This window comes from Oryctolagus cuniculus, chromosome 15 (genome assembly GCF_964237555.1).
Source record: "Oryctolagus cuniculus chromosome 15, mOryCun1.1, whole genome shotgun sequence".
Lineage (NCBI taxonomy): Eukaryota > Metazoa > Chordata > Mammalia > Lagomorpha > Leporidae > Oryctolagus > Oryctolagus cuniculus.
The window spans coordinates 77045129-77064741 of NC_091446.1; the positions used below are offsets into that span (position 1 = coordinate 77045129).

The 19613-nt window shown below is 48.5% G+C and overlaps 1 protein-coding gene across 3 annotated transcripts in view; it reads right to left on the bottom strand.

Annotated features, from left to right (window-relative positions):
• Positions 1–11969: 11969 nt before the first annotated feature.
• LOC127488765 (glutamate receptor ionotropic, delta-1) overlaps positions 11970–19613 on the bottom strand; it is a 754955-nt gene continuing 747311 nt past the window's right edge. The window contains exon 16 of one of the 3 annotated variants that reach the window (XM_070057983.1): positions 11970–15203. In XM_070057983.1, coding sequence (XP_069914084.1) covers positions 14775–15203 — 429 coding nt within the window. In that variant the 3' untranslated portion in view covers positions 11970–14774. Of the gene's footprint in view, positions 15204–17734; positions 17934–19613 lie in introns of those variants that run through there. The other 2 variants (XM_070057984.1, XM_070057985.1) reach the window with 2 other exon arrangements.

Genomic DNA, 19613 nt, shown 5'->3' on the forward strand with positions numbered 1-19613 from the left:
CTGACATCTACAGCAGCCCAGCATCTGCACCTGCATCTGCATTTCGAAGTCACCCTGGGAACCTTCCAGGTGCAGGCCAGCACTTAGCACTTCAAAGTCCTGCCCAGATCCTGATGACCATCCAGGGGGTCCAGCCCCTTCCACCTGGCCTAATAAATATCTTTCCTCTAAGGTGGGCACCCTAGAGAGAAGCCCCTTGACCCATGCCAGCCAGGCTTCCTCTGTCTGACAACCTCAGCAGAAAACTTGGAAAGGAATTTATCTTATTTTCACCCTTTGTTCTGGAGGAGAAGAAGGGGGCTGGGGAGAAAAGGCAGGAAGGCAAGACCTATCCCCTTAAAGATCCCAGGAAATGTAAGCTGGGCACTCTCTCAGGTTCTGTCTGCAGAGTCGCCTGTCCATTCTTGTGGTTGTCCTACCCTAATAAACCTTGCCACTTTGCTTTTCACTGCTGTCTCACACCTGAATTCTTTCTTGCATGAAGACAAGGACCATGGCTTTTTCTCCGGTGATAACTCCTTGTTTTGTTGACAAGGTATGTAGAATTAGAATAATAGGAGTGGGCTCTTAGCATAGCAGGTTAAATGTCCAGGTTTTATGTGACAGTACCTAGGCTTGTGTTCAGATCACCCAGATGGAAAGCACCAGAGACTCACCAAAATGCAAAGAACAAAGGGACTTTGTCTATAGGTCCAGCATGCTGGGGCCTGGCCTTCTATGCAATGCAGTGCTGGGACACCAAGACCCCCTTCTCTTTGTTCCCCAGGGTTTTTATAGTCCATGGGCAAACAAGTATTATGTCCACATTCCTTCTTTCCCCTGGTCCTGCTGGACCAAGGACAGCCCACCTCATTGGCTGCTCCCACCTGGCCCTACCAGACCAAGGACTGCCCAGTGTCAGGTTTCATCTTCAAGGAAGCATCCTGGGCCTAGCCAGTTCCTTTGTCTTGAGAGAAGCCTGTCATGGCCTGCCTCTGGCCTCTCACAGGCTCAAAATACCTGGCTCCAGAAACAGCTGTGTGCTGATGCTTGGGTGATTGTGTTCCGGCCATCCACAAGGAGACCTGGATTAACTTCCTGCTTCCTGTCTTTGGCCCCAGTCTTGTGGACAATTTGGAGAGTGAACCAGTGGATGACAGCTCTGTCTCTCTATTTATTCTCCTTTTCTCCCTCTCTCTGCTTCTCAATAAATAAATAACATTTTAAAAATTCAATGCAGATTTCAATCAAAATCTCAAAGGGACTTTTATGGCAAATAAGATGGTGATCAAATTTGTGTGTAAATGCAAAGAATCAACTGAGACCACCAGATGTCAGGCTGATTATGAAACTACAGTACCTAAGGCAATGCAATATTAGCATAAAAATAGACAAACAGGTCAGCAGAGCATGACACAAAAACAGGTTAGCACTGAGATCTCTTGATTTATGGTAAATCTGACACTGAAACATAATGAGAAACTTTTTTTTCTGTGAATTGTCCTGAAAAAAATCAAATATCAATTTTAAGAGTATTGTAACCTGTAGCTCACCTCATGTTCAAAAGTCCATTCTAGGAAGCCTGCAGATGTCATCCTAAAGGAAAAAGATCAATAGCAATAAAGCATCCCGGGGAAAATCCCCTGGGGGAGTTTCTGTCCGGCCTAGGTGAGGCCAAGCTTTAAGCAACAGGACACACCCAGCATTGAAGATAACAGAAACTCTGGGACTGAGAGTTAAATTCACAAACTCTGCTCATCAGACACCTGAGACCCAGTGCATAGGCAAGCTATGGTGTGGAGGACAAGAGACATCTTACCAAAGTGAGATCCAGCAATCGCGTGTAAATGGCTCCATCTCGTTAATCATCAGTAAATGCAAATCCAGCCCACAATTAGGTGTACCACATTAACGCAAGAATGGGGAACATTAAAATATATGACAGCACCAGCATTAGTGCACATGCAAAACAGCTGCAGCTCTCACGTGCATAAATCAGGACAGCTGTGCCCGAAAGCCTTTTAGCAGCATCTACATGAGTCTGACCACCTGCACACCTGGACCCCAGGAAGTCCATAGGAAGGCATACGTAACTTAACCCCATTCATGTCCACTGTGTGTGACAGCCCCAAATGTAAACAGATCAAAAGTCTATGCACAGTGGAATGCATAAGCCATGGTGTATTCACACAGTGGAATTCTCTCCAGCAATGAAAATTAACTTTATGCAGAAATGTAGATAAATTTTCTAAAACCAATGTTTGGGGCTGGCGCCATGGCTCAATAGGCTAATCCTCCACCTTGTGGCGCCGGCACACCGGGTTCTAGTCCCGGTCGGGGTGCTGGATTCTGTCCCGGTTGCCCCTCTTCCAGGCCAGCTCTCTGCTATGGCCTGGGAGTGCAGTGGAAGATGGCCCAAGTGCTTGGGCCCTGCACCTGCATGGGAGACCAGGAGAAGCACCTGGCTCCTGGCTTCGGATCAGCACGATGAGCCAGCTGCGGCAGCCATTGGAGGGTGAACCAACGGCAAAAGGAAGACCTCTCTCTCTCTCTCTGTCTCTCTCTCTCACTGTCCACTCTGCCTGTCAAAATAAAATAAAATAAAATAAAATAAAATAAAATAAAAACCAATGTTTGAATGAAAATAGCCAGACAAAAAAAATTGATTCCATTTATGTATGATATATATATATTCTAAAAGTTTCATTAAAAATTTTCAGTTAACTTATTTAAGACACAGAGAGAGAGATAGGGAGCAAGCTCCCATTTGCTGGTTCACTCCCCAAATGCCTGCAATGACCAGCACTGGGCCAGGCTAATGTTAGCAGCAAGAACAGTATCCAGGTCTCCCATATAGGAGGAAGAATCTGATTCAGATTCAGCTGTCAGAGCTGTTTGCCAGGGTTCTTTAACAGGAAGCTGGAATCAGAAGCTGGAGTTAGGGATTGAAACCAGGTGCTCTGATATAGAATGTGAGAGTCCTGGCTGGCATCTTAATGGCTAGGCCAAATGCCCGCCCATCAATCAATGATGTTGAAACTGAAAGTAGTGATTCCCTTGAGAGTTCTGGAGCTGTCAACCTAGGAGGTGCACAAGAGGGGCCTCGGGGAGGCTGTTAATATTTTTTTAAGATTTATTTATTTGAAACACAAGCTACAAAGAGGGTGGGAGAGAGAGAAATCTTCCATCTGGTTCACTCCCCAGATGGCTGTAACAGCCAGGTCTGATCCAGGAACTCCATCTGGGTCTCCCCTCCCACTGGGTGGCAGGGGCCTAATACGCTGGGCCATCTTTCTTTGCCTTCCAAGGCACAGGAGCAGAAAGCTGAATCAGCTGTGGAGCAGCCGGCACTTGAACCAGCACTCCAATATGGGATGCTGGTGTCGCAAGCAGTGACACGGTGCCCTATTTATGCTTTAATTGGCTGGGACCACACGAGAACAGTCTCACTGTTGCAATGAATTGAGCTGTATATTTACTTGCACATCTGTTTGCGCATGTGGTGTGTACATGTTTGCAAATGTATGTATATATACTTTTTAAAAATATTTATTTTATTTGAAAGAGTTACACACAGAGAGAAGGAGAGGCAGGGGGGAGGGTCTTTCATTTGCTGGTTCACTCCCCAGTTGACCTCAACAGCTGTAGCTGTGCTGATCAGAAGCCAGGAGCCAGGAGCTTCTTCCTGGTCTCCCATGCGGTGCAAGGGCCCAAAGATGTGGATCATCTTCTACTGCTTTCCCAGGCCATAGCAGAGAGCTGGATCAGAAGTGGAGTAGCCAGGACTCGAACCCCTGCCCATATGGGATGCCGGCACTGAAGGCAGCAGTTTTATCTCCTAAGCCACAGCGCTGGCCCCAGTGTGTGTGTGTGTGTATATATATATATATATATATAATTCCATTTTAAAACTGTGGCCTATGTGGTGGTATTTCCTGTCCTGATCATAGTTATCACTGAGCACTTGCATGTGCCAGTCACTGATGGTGACACTTGGTGCCTTATTCTGAGTTTTCTTGGCTCATCCTCTGAGACAGAGTTGCTCCTCTCACTGTGTGGATTTCATGGAAGTGGACGCTGATGCTCAGAAGAGGTAAGTGACTGACTCAGGATCCCAGAACTAGAAAACAGCAAAGCCTGGCTTCCTGTTACCAGTCTTGTGGGTTTTTTTCCTCAGCATAGTATAGAAATAAAAAGCTGGGAAATAATTTGCAAAGGGGCAGAGACTTTTATTAGACAGAAAAGAAATTTTTATTTGATTGGCAGGCGACAGAGAAAGTGTCTGGTCTGAGAGGGACACTGGCTTTGAGGAAGTGTCCTGGATTTTTAAGGCATTACTGTTTTTTTCCATTGGGTCATTCTGTGAGGGTGCCCATTGGACAGGGGTTTCACATACTGTATGTGGATTGGCTTGGGGCTCATGGAGATAGCAGGGTCCCATGGAGACAGCCCGTCTCCTTAGGGGCCCAGCCACCTTCTCTGCTAGCTGTGGGTGGAAGACTGTGACTAACTTGAAGGCGTGATTTAAAACCACCAGAGTCACATAAGATAGCCGGGATCTCCTGCAGCCAGTCTGAGTCTCTCCAGGGGCTCAGCCCCTTCCCCTGCCAGCTCTGGGTGAAAGATTGCACTCACCCTGAAGCTGTGATTTAAAGCCGCAAGGTCACACGTGCAGCACAAGAAGCTGTTAAGTGGGGGAAGATGCCGGTTGGTCTGGAGACAGGCTTTCCAGCCACAGCTGGCAGCCTGCTTGTGAGACATCCTGCCTATGTCAGAAGGGGCTCACATGTCCCCAGCCTTACTGGCCAGCCTCACTTCTAAAGCACACCTTCCTGATCCCAACACCCTGCCTCCTGGGCAGCTTGCCCTGGAATTCCTGGGGATCTGTTCAGAAGCGCGTCCTCACTACCACGTTACAGTTTTGCAGGATGGAGTCCCATTAATGTAACCGGGAGAAGGCAGACAAGTGTTTCCTGGTGAATGTCACATCCTTCACTCTGCCTACTGCTCTCCCCCACCCAGGCTTGCAGTCCTTGGTGGCTGAGCTCCTGATCTGGGAAGTGACCTTGTGCCTGACCGTGTCTGTCTACACTGTCTGAACACACAGGGAAGTCTCAGTGGGAAACGTGGGGCTTCACTTAGGTTATCACACTAGCTGGACCACCTTCAGTGAACCTCTTAAAGACTATCTTATTTGCATTGATTATCAAAAACAGATTTTAAAACTTTTTCTAGGGAGAAGAATGAGTGAGTTCTTATAGCTCACAACAGGCATAGACCTGTGGGGATCCCCTTTCTTTACCTCTGGTCCCTGTTCCATTAAATACCTGTATGACTCCCCCACATGTCCCCATCCTCCTACCCTGTACCCCTTCTCCATCCTCCACACCCTGCTCTGGGCCCTGGGCTGGGGGTGATGAGTGTGGATGACCTCTGTGACCTCCCCTGCTCATGGACAGGTAGGAGACTGGCAGGTGGGGACAGTGAAGTCACTATGCATGCATTCCCCCAGGTCAGTCACTGCTTGTGGGGTCACCAAGGGAAGGCTCATCCCCAGAGCTGAACTCATCTCCCACCAGGCAGCCCTTGAACTCTTAAAAGCCACACTCCTTCCCACCACTGCTCAGGCTGGAGATGGGACTGTTGGCAGCCTGAGGCCTCTCTGCTAACCTGTGACTTTCCTTTACCTGCATACATCTTTCCAAAGGGAGTCTCTGCTCAAATCCTCAGCTTCAATGTGCCATTGCTTAGAGCAGCCCACTCGATCATTTTCTCCTGAGTGCAACACGCACCTTCTCCATGAGAAATTCGCTGTCCAGATGACAAGTTGCCCAATGAGCAAGATTCAGCCACTGTGGGCTTTGGGTCTGAGGTTGAGAAACTCAAAAACAGGCTCAAAATACACGTAAAAATAATCCTACCACACATATCCCTTGTAGCTCCAGAGGTATGCATTTTCTTTCCCCAGACGTGACACGAGGGAGCTGGGGCTTACCGCAGCAGCCAGGAAGCCCCTGAGGGCCTGGCATTTTGCAGAGGGTCCAGCCATGGACCCGCCCCTTCCAGCCATGCCCCAGAGGATTCCGCAGCATCTCTTCCAGTTTTGGAGATGCCATCTCTCTGGTCCTGCTTCTTCTCGTCTGCATTGCATTGTGAGCATGCCTGGAAGCCTACAGGGTGCTGAGTGAACACCTCACCATCAAGGCATTCCTCCCCAGCTAAGCCGTGCTGCTTTTCATTTGCTTCCTGGGAACAATCAGGATTATCACCTGAGTGGGTCTCAGCAACAGAAGCCAGGGCTGCCAGCGCCGTCAGCTCCCAGTGGGACAAGGAGGGAGTGCAAAGCAAACAGCCCTGTTCCAGTGATGGATATGGAGATGCTGCTTCCCTCCGTGCTGACAGCTAGACCTCCCGCCCCCAGCTGGAAGGGAGGGGTCAAGTGTGAGCGCTGTGCATGAGAGGGATGGCCATGCTCCAAGGCTGAGGAGGTCACCCGAGGGGCAGGCCGTGGTGGGTGTGCAGATCACTATGGATGGGGGTGTATTTGTGCAAACAGCTTACCTGTGCTTTCATGGATCCTCAACCGAGCTCTCTCTCACCACTTCTCAGAACAGGTCTTTTCAGGTGGTTTCCCTAGCTATAAATTTTAGGTAATAATTTTTACCATGCACAGCTGATACAAGGATAAAAGAGTTTATATGTGAAGGGGACACCATATCTATCAGTAACCGGTGCCTGTAATGGAGAGGATAATGAGCATTCTTATTTGAATATAACTAGCACGTTTTAGAGAATGGCTGGAATTTCTTTTTTTTAAACTTTTATTTAGTAAATATAAATTTCCAAAGTACAGTTTATGGATTACAATGGCTTCCCCCCCCATAACTTCTCTCCTTCCCACAACTCTCCCATCTCCTGCTCCCTCTCCCATTACATTCACATCAAGATTCATTTTCAATTATCTTTATATACAGAAGATCAATTCAGTATATATTAAGTAAAGATTTCATCAGTTTGCACCCACACAGAAACACAAAGTGTAAAATACTGTTTCAGTACTAGTTAGAGCATTACTTCACATTGGACAACACATTAAGGACAGATCCCACATGAGGAGTAAGTACACAGTGACTCCTGTTGTTGACTTAACAATTTGACATTCTTGTTTATGGCATCAGTAATCTCCCTAGGCTCTAGTCATGAGTTGCCAAGGCTATGGCAGCCTTTTGAGTTCGCCGACTTCAATCTTATTCCAACAGGGTGATAGTCAAAGTGGAAGTTCTCTCCTCCCTTCAGAGAAAGGTACCTCCTTCTTTGATGGCCCCGTTCTTTCCACTGGAATCTCACTTGCAGAGATCTTTCATTTAGGTGTTTGTTTTTTTTTTTTGTTTTTTTTTTTTTTTTTTTGTTTTTTTTTTTTTTGCCAGAGTGTCTTGGCTTTCCATGCCTAAAATACTTTCATGGGCTCTTCAGCCAGATCTGAGTGCCTTAAGGGCTGATTCTGAGGCCAGAGTGCTGTTTAGGACATCTGCCATTCTACGAGTCTGCTGTGTATCCCACTTCCCATGTTGGATCATTCTCACCCTTTTTGATTCTATCAGTTAGTATTCACAGACACTACTCTTGTTTGTGTGATCCCTTTGACTCTTAGACCTATCAGTGTAATCAATTGTGAACTAAAATTGATCACTTGGACTAATGAGATGGCATTGGTACATGAATTCTTGATGGGATTGTATTGGAATCCCCTGGCACATTTCTAACTCCACCATTTGGGGCAAGTCAGCTTGAGCATGTCCCAAATTGTACATCTCCTCCTTCTCTTATTCCCACTCTTATATTTAACAGGGATCACTTTTCAGTTAAATTTCAACACCTAAGAATAAATGTGTGTTGATTACAGAGTTCAATCAATAGTATTAACTAGAACAAAAAATACTAAAAGGGATAAAGTATTAAATTGTACATCAACAGTCAGGACAAGGACTTATCAAGTCACTGTTTCTCATAGTGTCCCTTTCACTTCAACAGGTTTCCTTTTTTTGTGGTTGGTTAGTTGTCACTGATCAGGGAGAACATATGATATTTGTCCCTTTGGGACTGGCTTAATTCACTCAGCATAATGTTTTCCAGATTCCTCCATTTTGTTGCAAATGACCGGATTTCATTGTTTTTGACTGCTGTATACTATTCTATAGAGTACATGTCCCATAATTTCTTTATCCAGTCTACTGTTGATGGGCATTTGGGTTGATTCCAGGTCTTAGCTATTGTGAATTGAGCTGCAATATACATTAAGGTGCAGACAGCTTTTTTGTTTGCTAATTTAATATCCTTTGGGTAAATTCCAAGGAGTGGAATGGCTAGGTGTGGGGAGCAACCGAGACTAGACTAAATTACTGGAACTGCTAAGACTAATTCTATGCATCTGATCTCCCATCATATGGTGCTGAGAGACAGCAAACAACTTCTACACAGCTGCCTCACCAGTTTGACTGACGAGCTGCAGGAGCTGATCCTGCTCCTGATTGGAGGAGAGCAGCATGCTCGGCATGTGGGCAGCAGAGTACGGATTGGTGGAAGAGGACTATAAAGGAGGAGAGAGACAGCATGCACCAGGAACACTTGAGGAACATCTGAGCAACCCCTGAGAAACCCCTGAGAGAGCCAGCCAGCGGTGTGCTGCTCCTCCGCGGAAGCAGGGAAAGTGGCGAGGGTGCCACCCCTCCGCGGAGGTGGAAGAGCTGGCAGCAAACCCGGAAGGGCTGGGCAAAAAGAACAGCGCAGGGTCCAGTGTCATTCCTCCGCGAATGGGGGAGCGACAGCTAGGTTGTATGGTAGGGTTATATTCAGGTTACTGAGGAATCTCCAGGCTGACTTCCATAGAGGCTTAACCAGTTTGCATTCCCACCAACAGTGGGTTAGTGTCCCTTTTTCCCACATCCTCGCCAGCATCTGTTGTTGGTAGATTTCTGCATGTGAGCCATTCTAACCAGGGTGAGGTGAAACCTCATTGTGGTTTTGATTTGCATTTCCCTGATTGCTGGTGACCTTGAACATTCTTTCATGTGCCTGTTGGCCATTTGGATTTCCTCTTTTGAAAAATGTCTACTGAGGTCCTTGGCCCATCTCTTAAGTGGGTTGTTTGTTTTGTTGTTGTGGAGTTTCTTGATCTCATTGCAGATTCTGATTATTAATCCTTTTTCTGTAGCATAGTTTGCAAATATTTTTTCCCATTCTGTCGGTTGCCTCTTCACTTTCTTGACTGTTTCTTTTGCAGTACAGAAACTTCTCAATTTGATGCAATCCCAATAGTTGATTTTGGCTTTGACTGCCTGTGCCTCCCGGGTCTTTTCCAAGAAGTCTTTGCTGGTGCCGATATCTTGCAGGGTTTCTCCAATGTCCTCTAATAATTTGATGGTGTCGGGTCATAGATTTAGGTCTTTGATCCATGTTGAGTGGATTTTTGTGTAAGGTGTAAGGTAGGGGTCTTGCTTCATGTTTCTGCATGTGGAAATCCAGTTTTCCCAGCACCATTTATTGAATAGACTGTCCTTGCTCCAGGAATTGGTTTTAGATCCTTGATCAAATATAAGTTGGCTGTAGATGTTTGGGTTGATTTCTGGTGTTTCTGTTCTGTTCCATTGGTCTATCCATCTGTTTCTGTACCAGTACCACACTGTTTTATTACAACTGCCCTGTAGTATGTCCTAAAATCTGGTATTGTGATGCCTCTGGCTTTGTTTTTGTTGTACAAGATTGCTTTAGCTATTCGAGGTCTCATGCTTCTCCATGTGATTTTCAGCATCATTTTTTCTAGATCTGAGAAGAATGTCTTTGGTATCTTGATTGGTATTGCATTGAATTTATAAATTGCTTTTGGGAGAATGGACATTTTGATGATGTTGATTCTTCCAATCCATGAGCATGGAAGATTTTTCCATTTTTTTGTGTCGTCTTCTATTTCTTTCTTTAAGGTTTTGTAATTCTCATCGTAGAGATCTTTAACGTCCTTAGTTGGGACTTCTTTGCACATTTCAGGGATTGTGGTGACAAACCAGGATTTGGTGACAGGAGAGTTGGCGGTGTGCCCCAGGCCCTCCAGCAGGAGTGAGGCCCACTTTGCAACAGGCACACCCTCTGCCTTGGTGGCTGATTGCTGAGTGCTCCACAGCTGATTGCTTTGTAGGAGCTGTGCGCAGGGCAGGGAAGCACTGACACAGCCTCTTCCTCCCCTGCACTCTGCATCCCAGCTCTGATGGACAGAACACCACCTGCACACAGTACCAAGTGCACTGCTGCTTGCTTTTAAACTCCGCGTGCATGAGCCTGGCATGGTGACCATGCCTGTGGGAACCTGAGTGCAAGTGTGCATGCCTGTGTCTGTGGATACTTGTTTTGGGTGTGGCTAAGTCTGCATATGTTGGGGGAATGTTTAGTTTTCCTTCGGGTTTGGACTCCTGGTTGCCCATGGCAACTGTGTACTTGAATCTGTTAGCAAGAGAGCTCCCCCTGACTCCCACTGTATCACTCACCCTAAGTGACCTCAGCCTGTCTGGTGCCCATTCTTCCACCTTGAAGACACTGGCAACTGCACATTTCCATGGTCAGCATTTTTCCTGCTGCAGAGAGAATTCCTACTCTCTCTAGAGCTCAGCACTCAGTGCCAAGTTCAGAGGTGAAAGACCGAAAGCCAGGGAGGGAGGTGGTCAGAGGTATTGACAATGATCACTTCCTCTTTTATAGCTGCTAGCTCCCCTGAGTCACCTGGAATACGTGCACTTCTCCCACAAATAATCTCTTCTGACTAAATGCCACCACTGGGAGGAAGAAGCATGACAATGATTAAAGTTCCTGGCTCAGAAAATTGTTACTTATCTGAGTTTCTTGGTAGGAAGGGTGAAGGTAATACCAGTCACACATAATTCACATAATCTTCATTTATTGAAAACAACCAATGGCAGGAAATAAAAGCATGTTTGAGATATAAAAAGTGTGGCATTAGGAACAGGAATGCTGTCTCTTTCATTGTGTCCCTTGCAAAGAAAGGTCAGTGAAAAAAACATTTGAGCTTTTATCTAATCTTGTGTTGCTAAAAGCTAGGAGCACAAAACAATGCTTTAGTGAAGACATAGGACGTATGTGCTAATTTGTGAACCTGTTTTGTGCAGTTTGCAGAAAATGAAGGAACCCCTTCTGGTGGAACCAGAATGTCACACAGTGAACCCGGGTTGTCTGTTAGATGTTGTCCATCTCAGTTATCAAATTTATCTTATCTGTAATTCAACTCAATGATTATTAAAAGGCAGAAGCCACAGAAATGAAGAACTCACCCATGTCATTGCAGCTGTTCATGATTGAAAAGATAAAGATCGGGTATGGACTGAGGTTTGTCTTGGTGTGACCTGGGGGTGTGTATGGAATTTAGGAACTGGGTTGCTTCTTCCCAAGAAAACAGTCCTTCAACAGTTCCTATGTGGCTCCCACTGTCTGTCCCCTTCCTCCCACTCCAGTTTGAGGGTTTTGGCCCCAACAACGGAGGAGCCCATCAACGGTGCACAGAATGAGGCCCAAGAGCTGGCCATGCCCCTTTAGCTCCTGCAGGTTGAAACCTTGGCCAACCTCTGCAGGCCAGCTTGGTTTAGCCCAGGATTCACAGTGGTACTCTTTGCCCCACAGAGGCCCTGAAGCCAAAAGGAAGAGTGGGGCATCAGAGGTGGGGCCTGGGTACAAAGGCCTGTGGGAGTCAGGAAAGAGGTCTCGACCCCCGGGACATGAGCACAGGTAAAGGGTGTCCCCTGCAGAAGGGTGAGGACCAAATATTGCGGAGCCAAGCTGCTGCTCCTGCAAGAGTGAGTCCCTCAGCCTGAGACCTAACACAGGGAACCCCCTGAGGGCAGAGCACGTGGAGAGACGAGAGAACTGAAGTCAGATGTGTGCACTAGAGTGCTCATTCCACCGGCTCAGTCTGTCCCACACACCATCCCCTGGGTGATATCAGGGGACCCCATATTCCCTGGGGGTGAGGGTGGTGTGTCTCCCACCCCTGAGTGTAGCTGAGACCCACGTGGGAAGAGGAGCCCCCTCTCGACTGTGCCTGTCAGTGGGACAGGACTCAGTTCACCACGGCAGCATGCCCAGGAACAACCAGACAGCATTTCTCCATACCAGAGAATAAGAGAGTAGGGAGAAAAGACAAGTTTTATTATTAAACAACTTTAATCCAAATGCTGATTATTATTTGCAGTGTCTGAAGGCACAAAATATACCTAAAATGTATGGAATAGTCTAAACAGAGTTATAAATCCAAAGAGCAAAGCATGAAAAAAAAGGTACATTCTGAGCGGACACAGAAATCTGAGTTGGGAAGAACCTTGTTGTTTTGCCTTTTTTTTCCCCTAGAGAACTTGCTTGAATATCAATCATTTCCTCTCGTGCCAAAGGTAGGAAGAAATTCAAAAAATAACAAACACGGTGAAGAATAACACCATGAGGTGTTAAGGATTTTGGAAGCAGAATATTTTCCCCTTGAAGATGCTGGTCTCTTTCCCTCCCTCCCTCTCTGTCACACACACACACACACACACACACACACATACACACACACACACCTCCCTCCCTGACACCCATTCTAAGCAAAGCCATCCAAGACAATGTCCATATCCATGGAATATTCCAGAAGACTGCTCTTCTTGTGGGGAGGAGGGGCATACTTGGGTGTGAGATAAGGCAGTGAGACCAGAGTCTGATTAAAAAAATAGAGAGATTATATATATATATATGTATATATATATGAAAAATTGACCATCCATCCAGGGTGATGGTGCCCACTGGGCTTTGCCCCACGCAACCTGGCTCCAGGTCCACACACTCTGACTAGAGACATGTCAGTGGATGGCCCTGGGGGCACAGATGTCAGGCCCTTCTCAGCATCCACAAATAGCATACATAATTATAAACAGTGTCTTCCTCAGGGTGCTTTTAGCTAACTGTGTGATACGGGCACTCCTTACTGTTCAGCCAAGCCACTCGGGACTTTAGGAAGGACATCAGTCCCACACTAGTTATCATTGTCACAACATATCTCTTGAGCCGCTGGACAGGGCTAAAGAATAAGCAATCAAGAGGACTTAGTATTTCTCCACCACCTCAGCCCCAGGCTCTCGGTCCCTGAGTGCTGCTGGGGCAGAAGCCCCGTCCCCTGGGAGCCAGGTATGGACTAGGTCCTCCAGGTGTCAGAACCGCCTTTCTCTTCAGAGCTCAGATTCCGCCAAGGACTCCATCCTGATGGTTCTTTCCCAGGTTCTGTAGTTGAGTTGACCCATAGAGGCGATGGAGGGAGGCGGGGCTGTCAGGCTGTCCCTGCCTCACCAGACAAGGTCTTGCAGCGTGGAGCCAGGCCTGGGAGTCTCACAGGAGACCAGATGCCCTCAGCAGCAGAGCCCCTGCTATGGGCTGGATCACTGCTTGAGGACTGCTGGTCTGGAGAAGGCGGTGTAGCCAGGCCAGGGGGCTTGAGCTGGGGTCTGGCCCAGTTGGGCAGATGACCTGAATGGCTTAAGACCCAGAACAGGCTTGTACATTTGGGATCACCAGAAACTTCCCTATGGTGCTGTGAGGTACTTGTCTTCCTATCATTCAAGGACATGCTGAACCTTCCCTCCCAGGGGCACAGGCTGCTTCCTCTCTTCTGTGTTTCCTGGTTTCCTCACTACCTGGAGCATCCATCCACCCACCTAGTGCACCTCCCCCAGCTCCTCCCAACAGAATTCTTTAACCTAAAACCACAGCGCTTCTACTCCCTGCATCTGTGAGCACCCTACCCTTTCTCCGGCCCCATCTCTGAGGAATCATCTTCTTCTACTGGCATCCCAGCCCTCCACCTCTTCTGGTCCACAGAACCAACCACACCTGGCACCTCTCTCTGCCCATGAACCTTGCAGCCAGCCAAGCCCACTTCTGCCCTGCTTCCCTGAGACCATCATGGGGCCTGCCCTCCTCTCTCTAATCTTCTATCACTGGCTGAGTCTGCCAAATAGGAGAGGAAAGTAAAACACAAGCCAACCAGAGACACTAGTGCACATTGCACTGAAATGCTCAGAGACAGTTAGGTCCCTATGTGCAGCGTCTCGGGGCTCCTGTGGCTGCTACACCCTGCCTGCTGTGACACAAGGCGAGGTCCCAGGCTGTCACAGATTGCCCAGCACTGGCCTGTGTCCAGGGTCCCTTCTCTGTCCCAGGCTAGCAGGAGAAGTTGGTCACTCTGCAGCACAGTGACCTAACAGGCCAGGCCAACGCTGGCTCCAAGCTCATTCTTTATCTACGCGAGGGAGAGTAAATGAGGATCGGGAGCCAGGGGCCAGGGAACAGCATGGGAAGCTGTGGTTCACAGCAGCAAGCAGCATGGGGGGCTCCTGTAGGCCCTCCTCTATCAGGAAGGGGTCCTCCTGTGATTGCCTCTCCTGCCCTCAGGCAGCCTGAGGAATAGGGTTTCCTTTGGCACTTCAGAATGATCACAAGGAATTTGCCTTTTTATTCATATAGAACAAAATTTACAAAGTCATTCGTACAGTTTTTGTGTTTTTTTTTTTTACTGACTTCGAAAATTGGGAATATTCAAAATACACTTTTACCCCACTCCATTCTGTCATTATTTACATATATGTACAAGAAAAATGAAAGTCTCTGTGTGTGTGTGTGTGCATGTGTGTGGTGTGTGTGTGGTTTCTTGTATTAAAAAGCTCTGCTGGTCGGGTGGGTGGGTGGACGGGCGGGCGGGAGGGCAGGCGGCGCGGTCAGATGGAGGTGCCGTGGGAGGTGTCCAGGGCCTCTGGAAGTACGCCCCCAGGCACAGGCTGGAAGGACATGGGGATGGGGGTCTTCACCGGGCTCTGTCGGAACAGCCCCCCGTTGGGCGACCTGTGTTTGCACTGCATGGAGGGCATGGTGGCCGCGGTGCTCAGCGGCAGTGGCAGGCTGCTGCTGGGCCCTGTGGACAGTGTCCGGCTGGTGCCGTGGCTGCTCTGCTCGGGCAGAAAGGTGCTGACTGACAGCTGCGTGTTCTGGTATTCCCGAGTGGGCTCCAAGGCCTGGCTTGGAGCCAGGCCCCCCATCTCCAGGGCCGAGAGCTCAATGGAAGCTGGGGAAATCTGCTTGTGAGCAATGTCTTCATCCATGAGGCTGTTCATGCGTCGGTGCACCTGCTCCAGGTTCACCTCTTTGTCCTGGAGAGAAAGCACAGGAAGGTCAGGGCGAGCCTCACCGTGAGTTGCATCTGGTTTGCTACAAACTCTGAGGCTTGGAGGGCCTGTTGGGCGGCAGGTGAGTATCCCCACCTTACTCGCCACCTTTCAATTCCACGGCCAACCTGGTGTGCTCTGGGGGGACCATAGCTTAGAACATGATCTGCCATGGGGTGAAGTCCCTGCAGGCAGGCCTAGGCCATGTTATGCCTTCCTTCTGTCCTCAGCTTAGAGTCACAGCTGGGCCCAGAGCCAACCCTTGTGACAAGATAGGATGCTTTGAAGAACTGGAAGAAACAGGAAGAGAAACAAGGTGTCCCATGGGACTAAAGGGACCAGTGCTGGAGCTTCGAACATGCCCTGTATGTTTGCTACTTCTTGGCAGGATCATCTTGCCCTACGCTGCAGGGGTCACAGGTTCAGGAGGGTGGGTCCAGTGACAAGCCATAGTCACAAGCACCCTCTCTGGGGAGGGGGAGCAGAGGGGTGAGCTGACCCTGGACTCATGATACTCTTCATGGTGGGTGGTGTCACAGAAAGTCATTTGGTTTGCTCATTTATTAATCTGTTCAAGAAGGGAAATAATTTTATTAATAATTTTAATATTAATAATAATTTAATAATTTTAAATTAATAATATTTTCATTAATCTGTTCCAGAAGGGAAATAATTCTACTAATTTTAATATTAATAATAATTTATTAATTTTAAATTACTAATATTTTCATTAATCTGTTCAAGAAGGAAATAAAGCATAGTGAATCTCCCTCTGACAACTTGACAATCTGCCTACAGGTAGCCATCTCCTCTCTCAGGTTCCCCCAGTGAGGTGAAGCACAGGATCAGGTACCCAGCAGGCTGGCAATGCTATAGCTCCCAGGGAGGTGAGTGGCTGCAGTCCTATTTGTAGGTTGCCTGGGTGCCCACGTAGCAGTCAAGGTTTTAACTGACAGCTTCCCAGCCCTCCCTCAAGCTCCATGAGCAGCACCATGTCACTTCTCAGCTCTGAGACATAACGTCACAGGCGAGGTTGACGTGGTGTGCTGGAGAAACTCCTCCCCCTATCCACCTTGCAGGGAAGTTAGAAGTACAAAAACATTTAGAAACCCTGAACATGTCAAAAAAAAAAAAAAAAGAAAAGAAAAGAAAAAGGAATCATGAAAATCTAACAGCCACTCCAGTGACTTCTTTAAGCTCCTTTGGGGCTGGTGTGAGGGGATTTCCCGCAGAAGAAGGTGACCCTGGGTGACTGGCAGGAGTACGCCGGTCACAGGCCCCACAGGCATGTCTCAGACAAGAACGGAAAGACCCTGCAGTTCCCCCCATGCCCTAACACGGCATGGAGAAGGGGGGGTGCTATTCCCTCCACACCTTTGTGAGTTCATGGTGAACAGCTTGGCTTCTGGTGGGAACCTGCTGTCCCAGAACACTGACAGCATCCATAAGAATACGGAGAGGTCATCCCAGGCCAGGAGGAAATCTGAGCGTAAGAGATGCACCAAAGCGTGGAGGAGACAATGGGATGCGGCTCAATCTTGCAGGAGGAGATGACATCAGAAATCATTGGCAAGGCCCCTTAGGCAATGCTCCAAAGCCCCACACAGACAGAGCTCACTCAGATCATTCATGCTGGGAGGCCAGCTCTGTCCTGGGGGCACCTCTGGGTGGCAAATGCCATGGGTGAAATAGCTGGAGAACAGGTGCATCTGTGCCAAGGTGTCACAGCCTACTTCAAGACTGTGTAAAAGACACTCCTTGACGATGATGGGGTTACAACCTGATAAACTCCTCGTAAACTGACAATGCTCTTAAGTAGGAAATGCACCGAATCCAGATGACCTATTACGGTGCAGCCCAGCTCTGCCACACAGCACACCTAGAAGTGATGGTTGTTCCCCTGGCAACCATGGAGCCCAAAGAGAGGACTATGGATTGCACGTCCCCAGCGTGGGAAAGGTTCAACATCAGAACTTCCAAGTTTGGTTTCTATTGAATGCCCATCACTCTCACCATGTGAAAACCCCAAGTCAAACCATTATAACTCAGGGACTGTCTGTCCATGCAAGCAAGCAAGTTCAAATGCTTCTCTGAATGACCTTCTACCCTGGGTAAGCTGGCTCTGTGCAACTCTGCCTCTTTCTGCATGGTAGGTCTTTTTGTCCCCCATCCCCCGTTTTGTGTTCATCTTTGCATGTGAAACCCTTTTCACAGTATGTTACAGCTGTGAAGTTGGGTGTTAGAGGCTTGGGGCCACTCAGCATCTGAGGCTTACTTGCTCTCAAAAAATTACTCTCCCCACAGGACAAAGGTTTGGCAGGTAACTTAACCACTTAGCCAAGAGGTCTGTGATGCACACAAGGATGACAGGCCTGAGTCTGAATCCTGGACAAAGAGATAAAGAGACAGAAACTGGTGGGAGTTTCACTGCGCAGCAGCAATGCTTCACCCAACTTTCTGCCCCACAGCCACTCTCCCTGCTCTTGACTCCCAGGCCTCCCACCAGCCCTGTGTCTTGCCCAGTTTCAAGCCTGCAGCTCCAGCCTTCTCACAGCTGCTGGGAATTCCTTCTAAGCTTCTGATACAGGATACGGTCCATTCATCTGCATTAGCCAAAGGTAGGTGAATTAGATCTGGGTAAACTTTCATATCCACAGTCTATGCTCTTCTCCAAACATAGGACGGGCACAAGAAGGGCACCTGAGTGCCTGGGAGCTGGAGAAACAGAGAGAATTGCAGATCCTTTTAGGGTTTAAGACAATAACCTTCCCTTTTCTGCAGTTAGCAAAGCTTGGAGCTGTGGGGAGCAACCCGGACTAGACTAAGTTACTGGAATTAAGACTTATTCTATGCATCTGCTCTCCCACAATATGGCGCTGAGAAGGGAGAAGCAGCTTCTACACAGCTGCCTCCAGTTCAACCAATAAACTGTAGGACTTGCTCCTGATTGGAGGAGAGCAGCGTACTCGGCGTGTGGGTAGCAGAGTTGGGATTGGCGGAAGAGGACTATAAAGGAGGAGAGAGACAACATGCACCAGGAACATCTAAGGGGAACATCTAGCTGAAGGAACACCTGTGCAGCCCCCGAGAGAGCCGGCCGGCGGTGTGTCACTCCCCCGCGGAAGTGGGGAAAGTGGCAGGGGGAACCGCCCTTCCACAGAGGTGGAAGGGACGGTAGCCAACCCGGGAAGAACCAGCAGCAAACCCGGGAAGGGCCGAGCAGACAAAAGAACAGCGCAGGGTCCTGTGTCGCTCCTCCACGAAGAGGGGGAGCGACAGGAGCAAGCTGCCCAGGCCAGGTGCCATCACTGCAGAGCCCCGGTTTCCAGGGGAGAAAGCTGATGCTCAAGTGACGCTGGGGGTCATGGGAAGAATGGGTCTGTCCAACGACTTTGTCCTTTCCTTCTGGTTCCCCTTTAGGATTTTTCAGGATGGAAAGACGGAGTTTACGAGTGGAGCAGTTTGCAGAGGGGAGCAAGTGTCCTGGTCCCAGCTGTGCTCACTCTGAACTCTGGCTATTAGAAGGGAGGGTCTGGCCTTTTCCTCAGAGTCAGCTGAACACTGGGCCAGGATGGGTGTTCAAGATGTGCCTCCCCCACCCAACCTCCCACTCTGCCAGGGCTCGGAGAGAGAGAAAGGTTAACTTCCTGTCCAAGAATGGCTCAGGGAGGCAGGGAGCTGGGAGCAGAGGGCAAAGAGCAAGGAGCCCTTGCTACCCAAAGCCAGTGAAATAAGCATAAGGAAGGCTCTGGAGGAAGAGAAGCCAACCAAACCATCTGGAGAAATATGTGAGCAAGAGAGGGTCCCCACATCAATGGCTTCCTCATTGGAGCACAAGGAGGGGGGCTGGCAAGGGTGGGGTGCAAGTGTCGGGGGGGGGCACAGGCAGTGGTCTTGTGTAATAAAGGCCCCTGTGAGCAGGTGATCAGGTAATAGCAAAGGATTTAGAGTACCTCAGAGTCAGGATTACCAAAGGAGAAAAGAGCTTGAATGGTTCCTTAAATGCACATATTTTCCCTTGCCTCAAATTGAGGACAGATGGAGCAGTTTCAGGGACTGCTAAGCCGTGCGGTGCGAATCAATTCCCAGTTGTGTTTATTCATTAGCCTTTGCCCTCTCCTCGCCAGGACGCACGGAAGATGTCCACACACCAATTGGACGATTTTCCAGGAGAGCTTCCTGTGCCAAACACCTGCCAAGAAACCCACCCTGCCCCCACCAGGAGGATCTCATTCCATTTGAATCCCATGATTCCTGGTAGCTCCGACACCAAAGCAAACCCTGGGAGAAGCAGTTACATCACGAGCGCCCTCTATAGGGTGTTCAACTGGGCAGGAAAACGAGTTAGCATGAAAGCAGATGTCTCCCTGTCATTTCTGGAAAATGAAGGCAGCC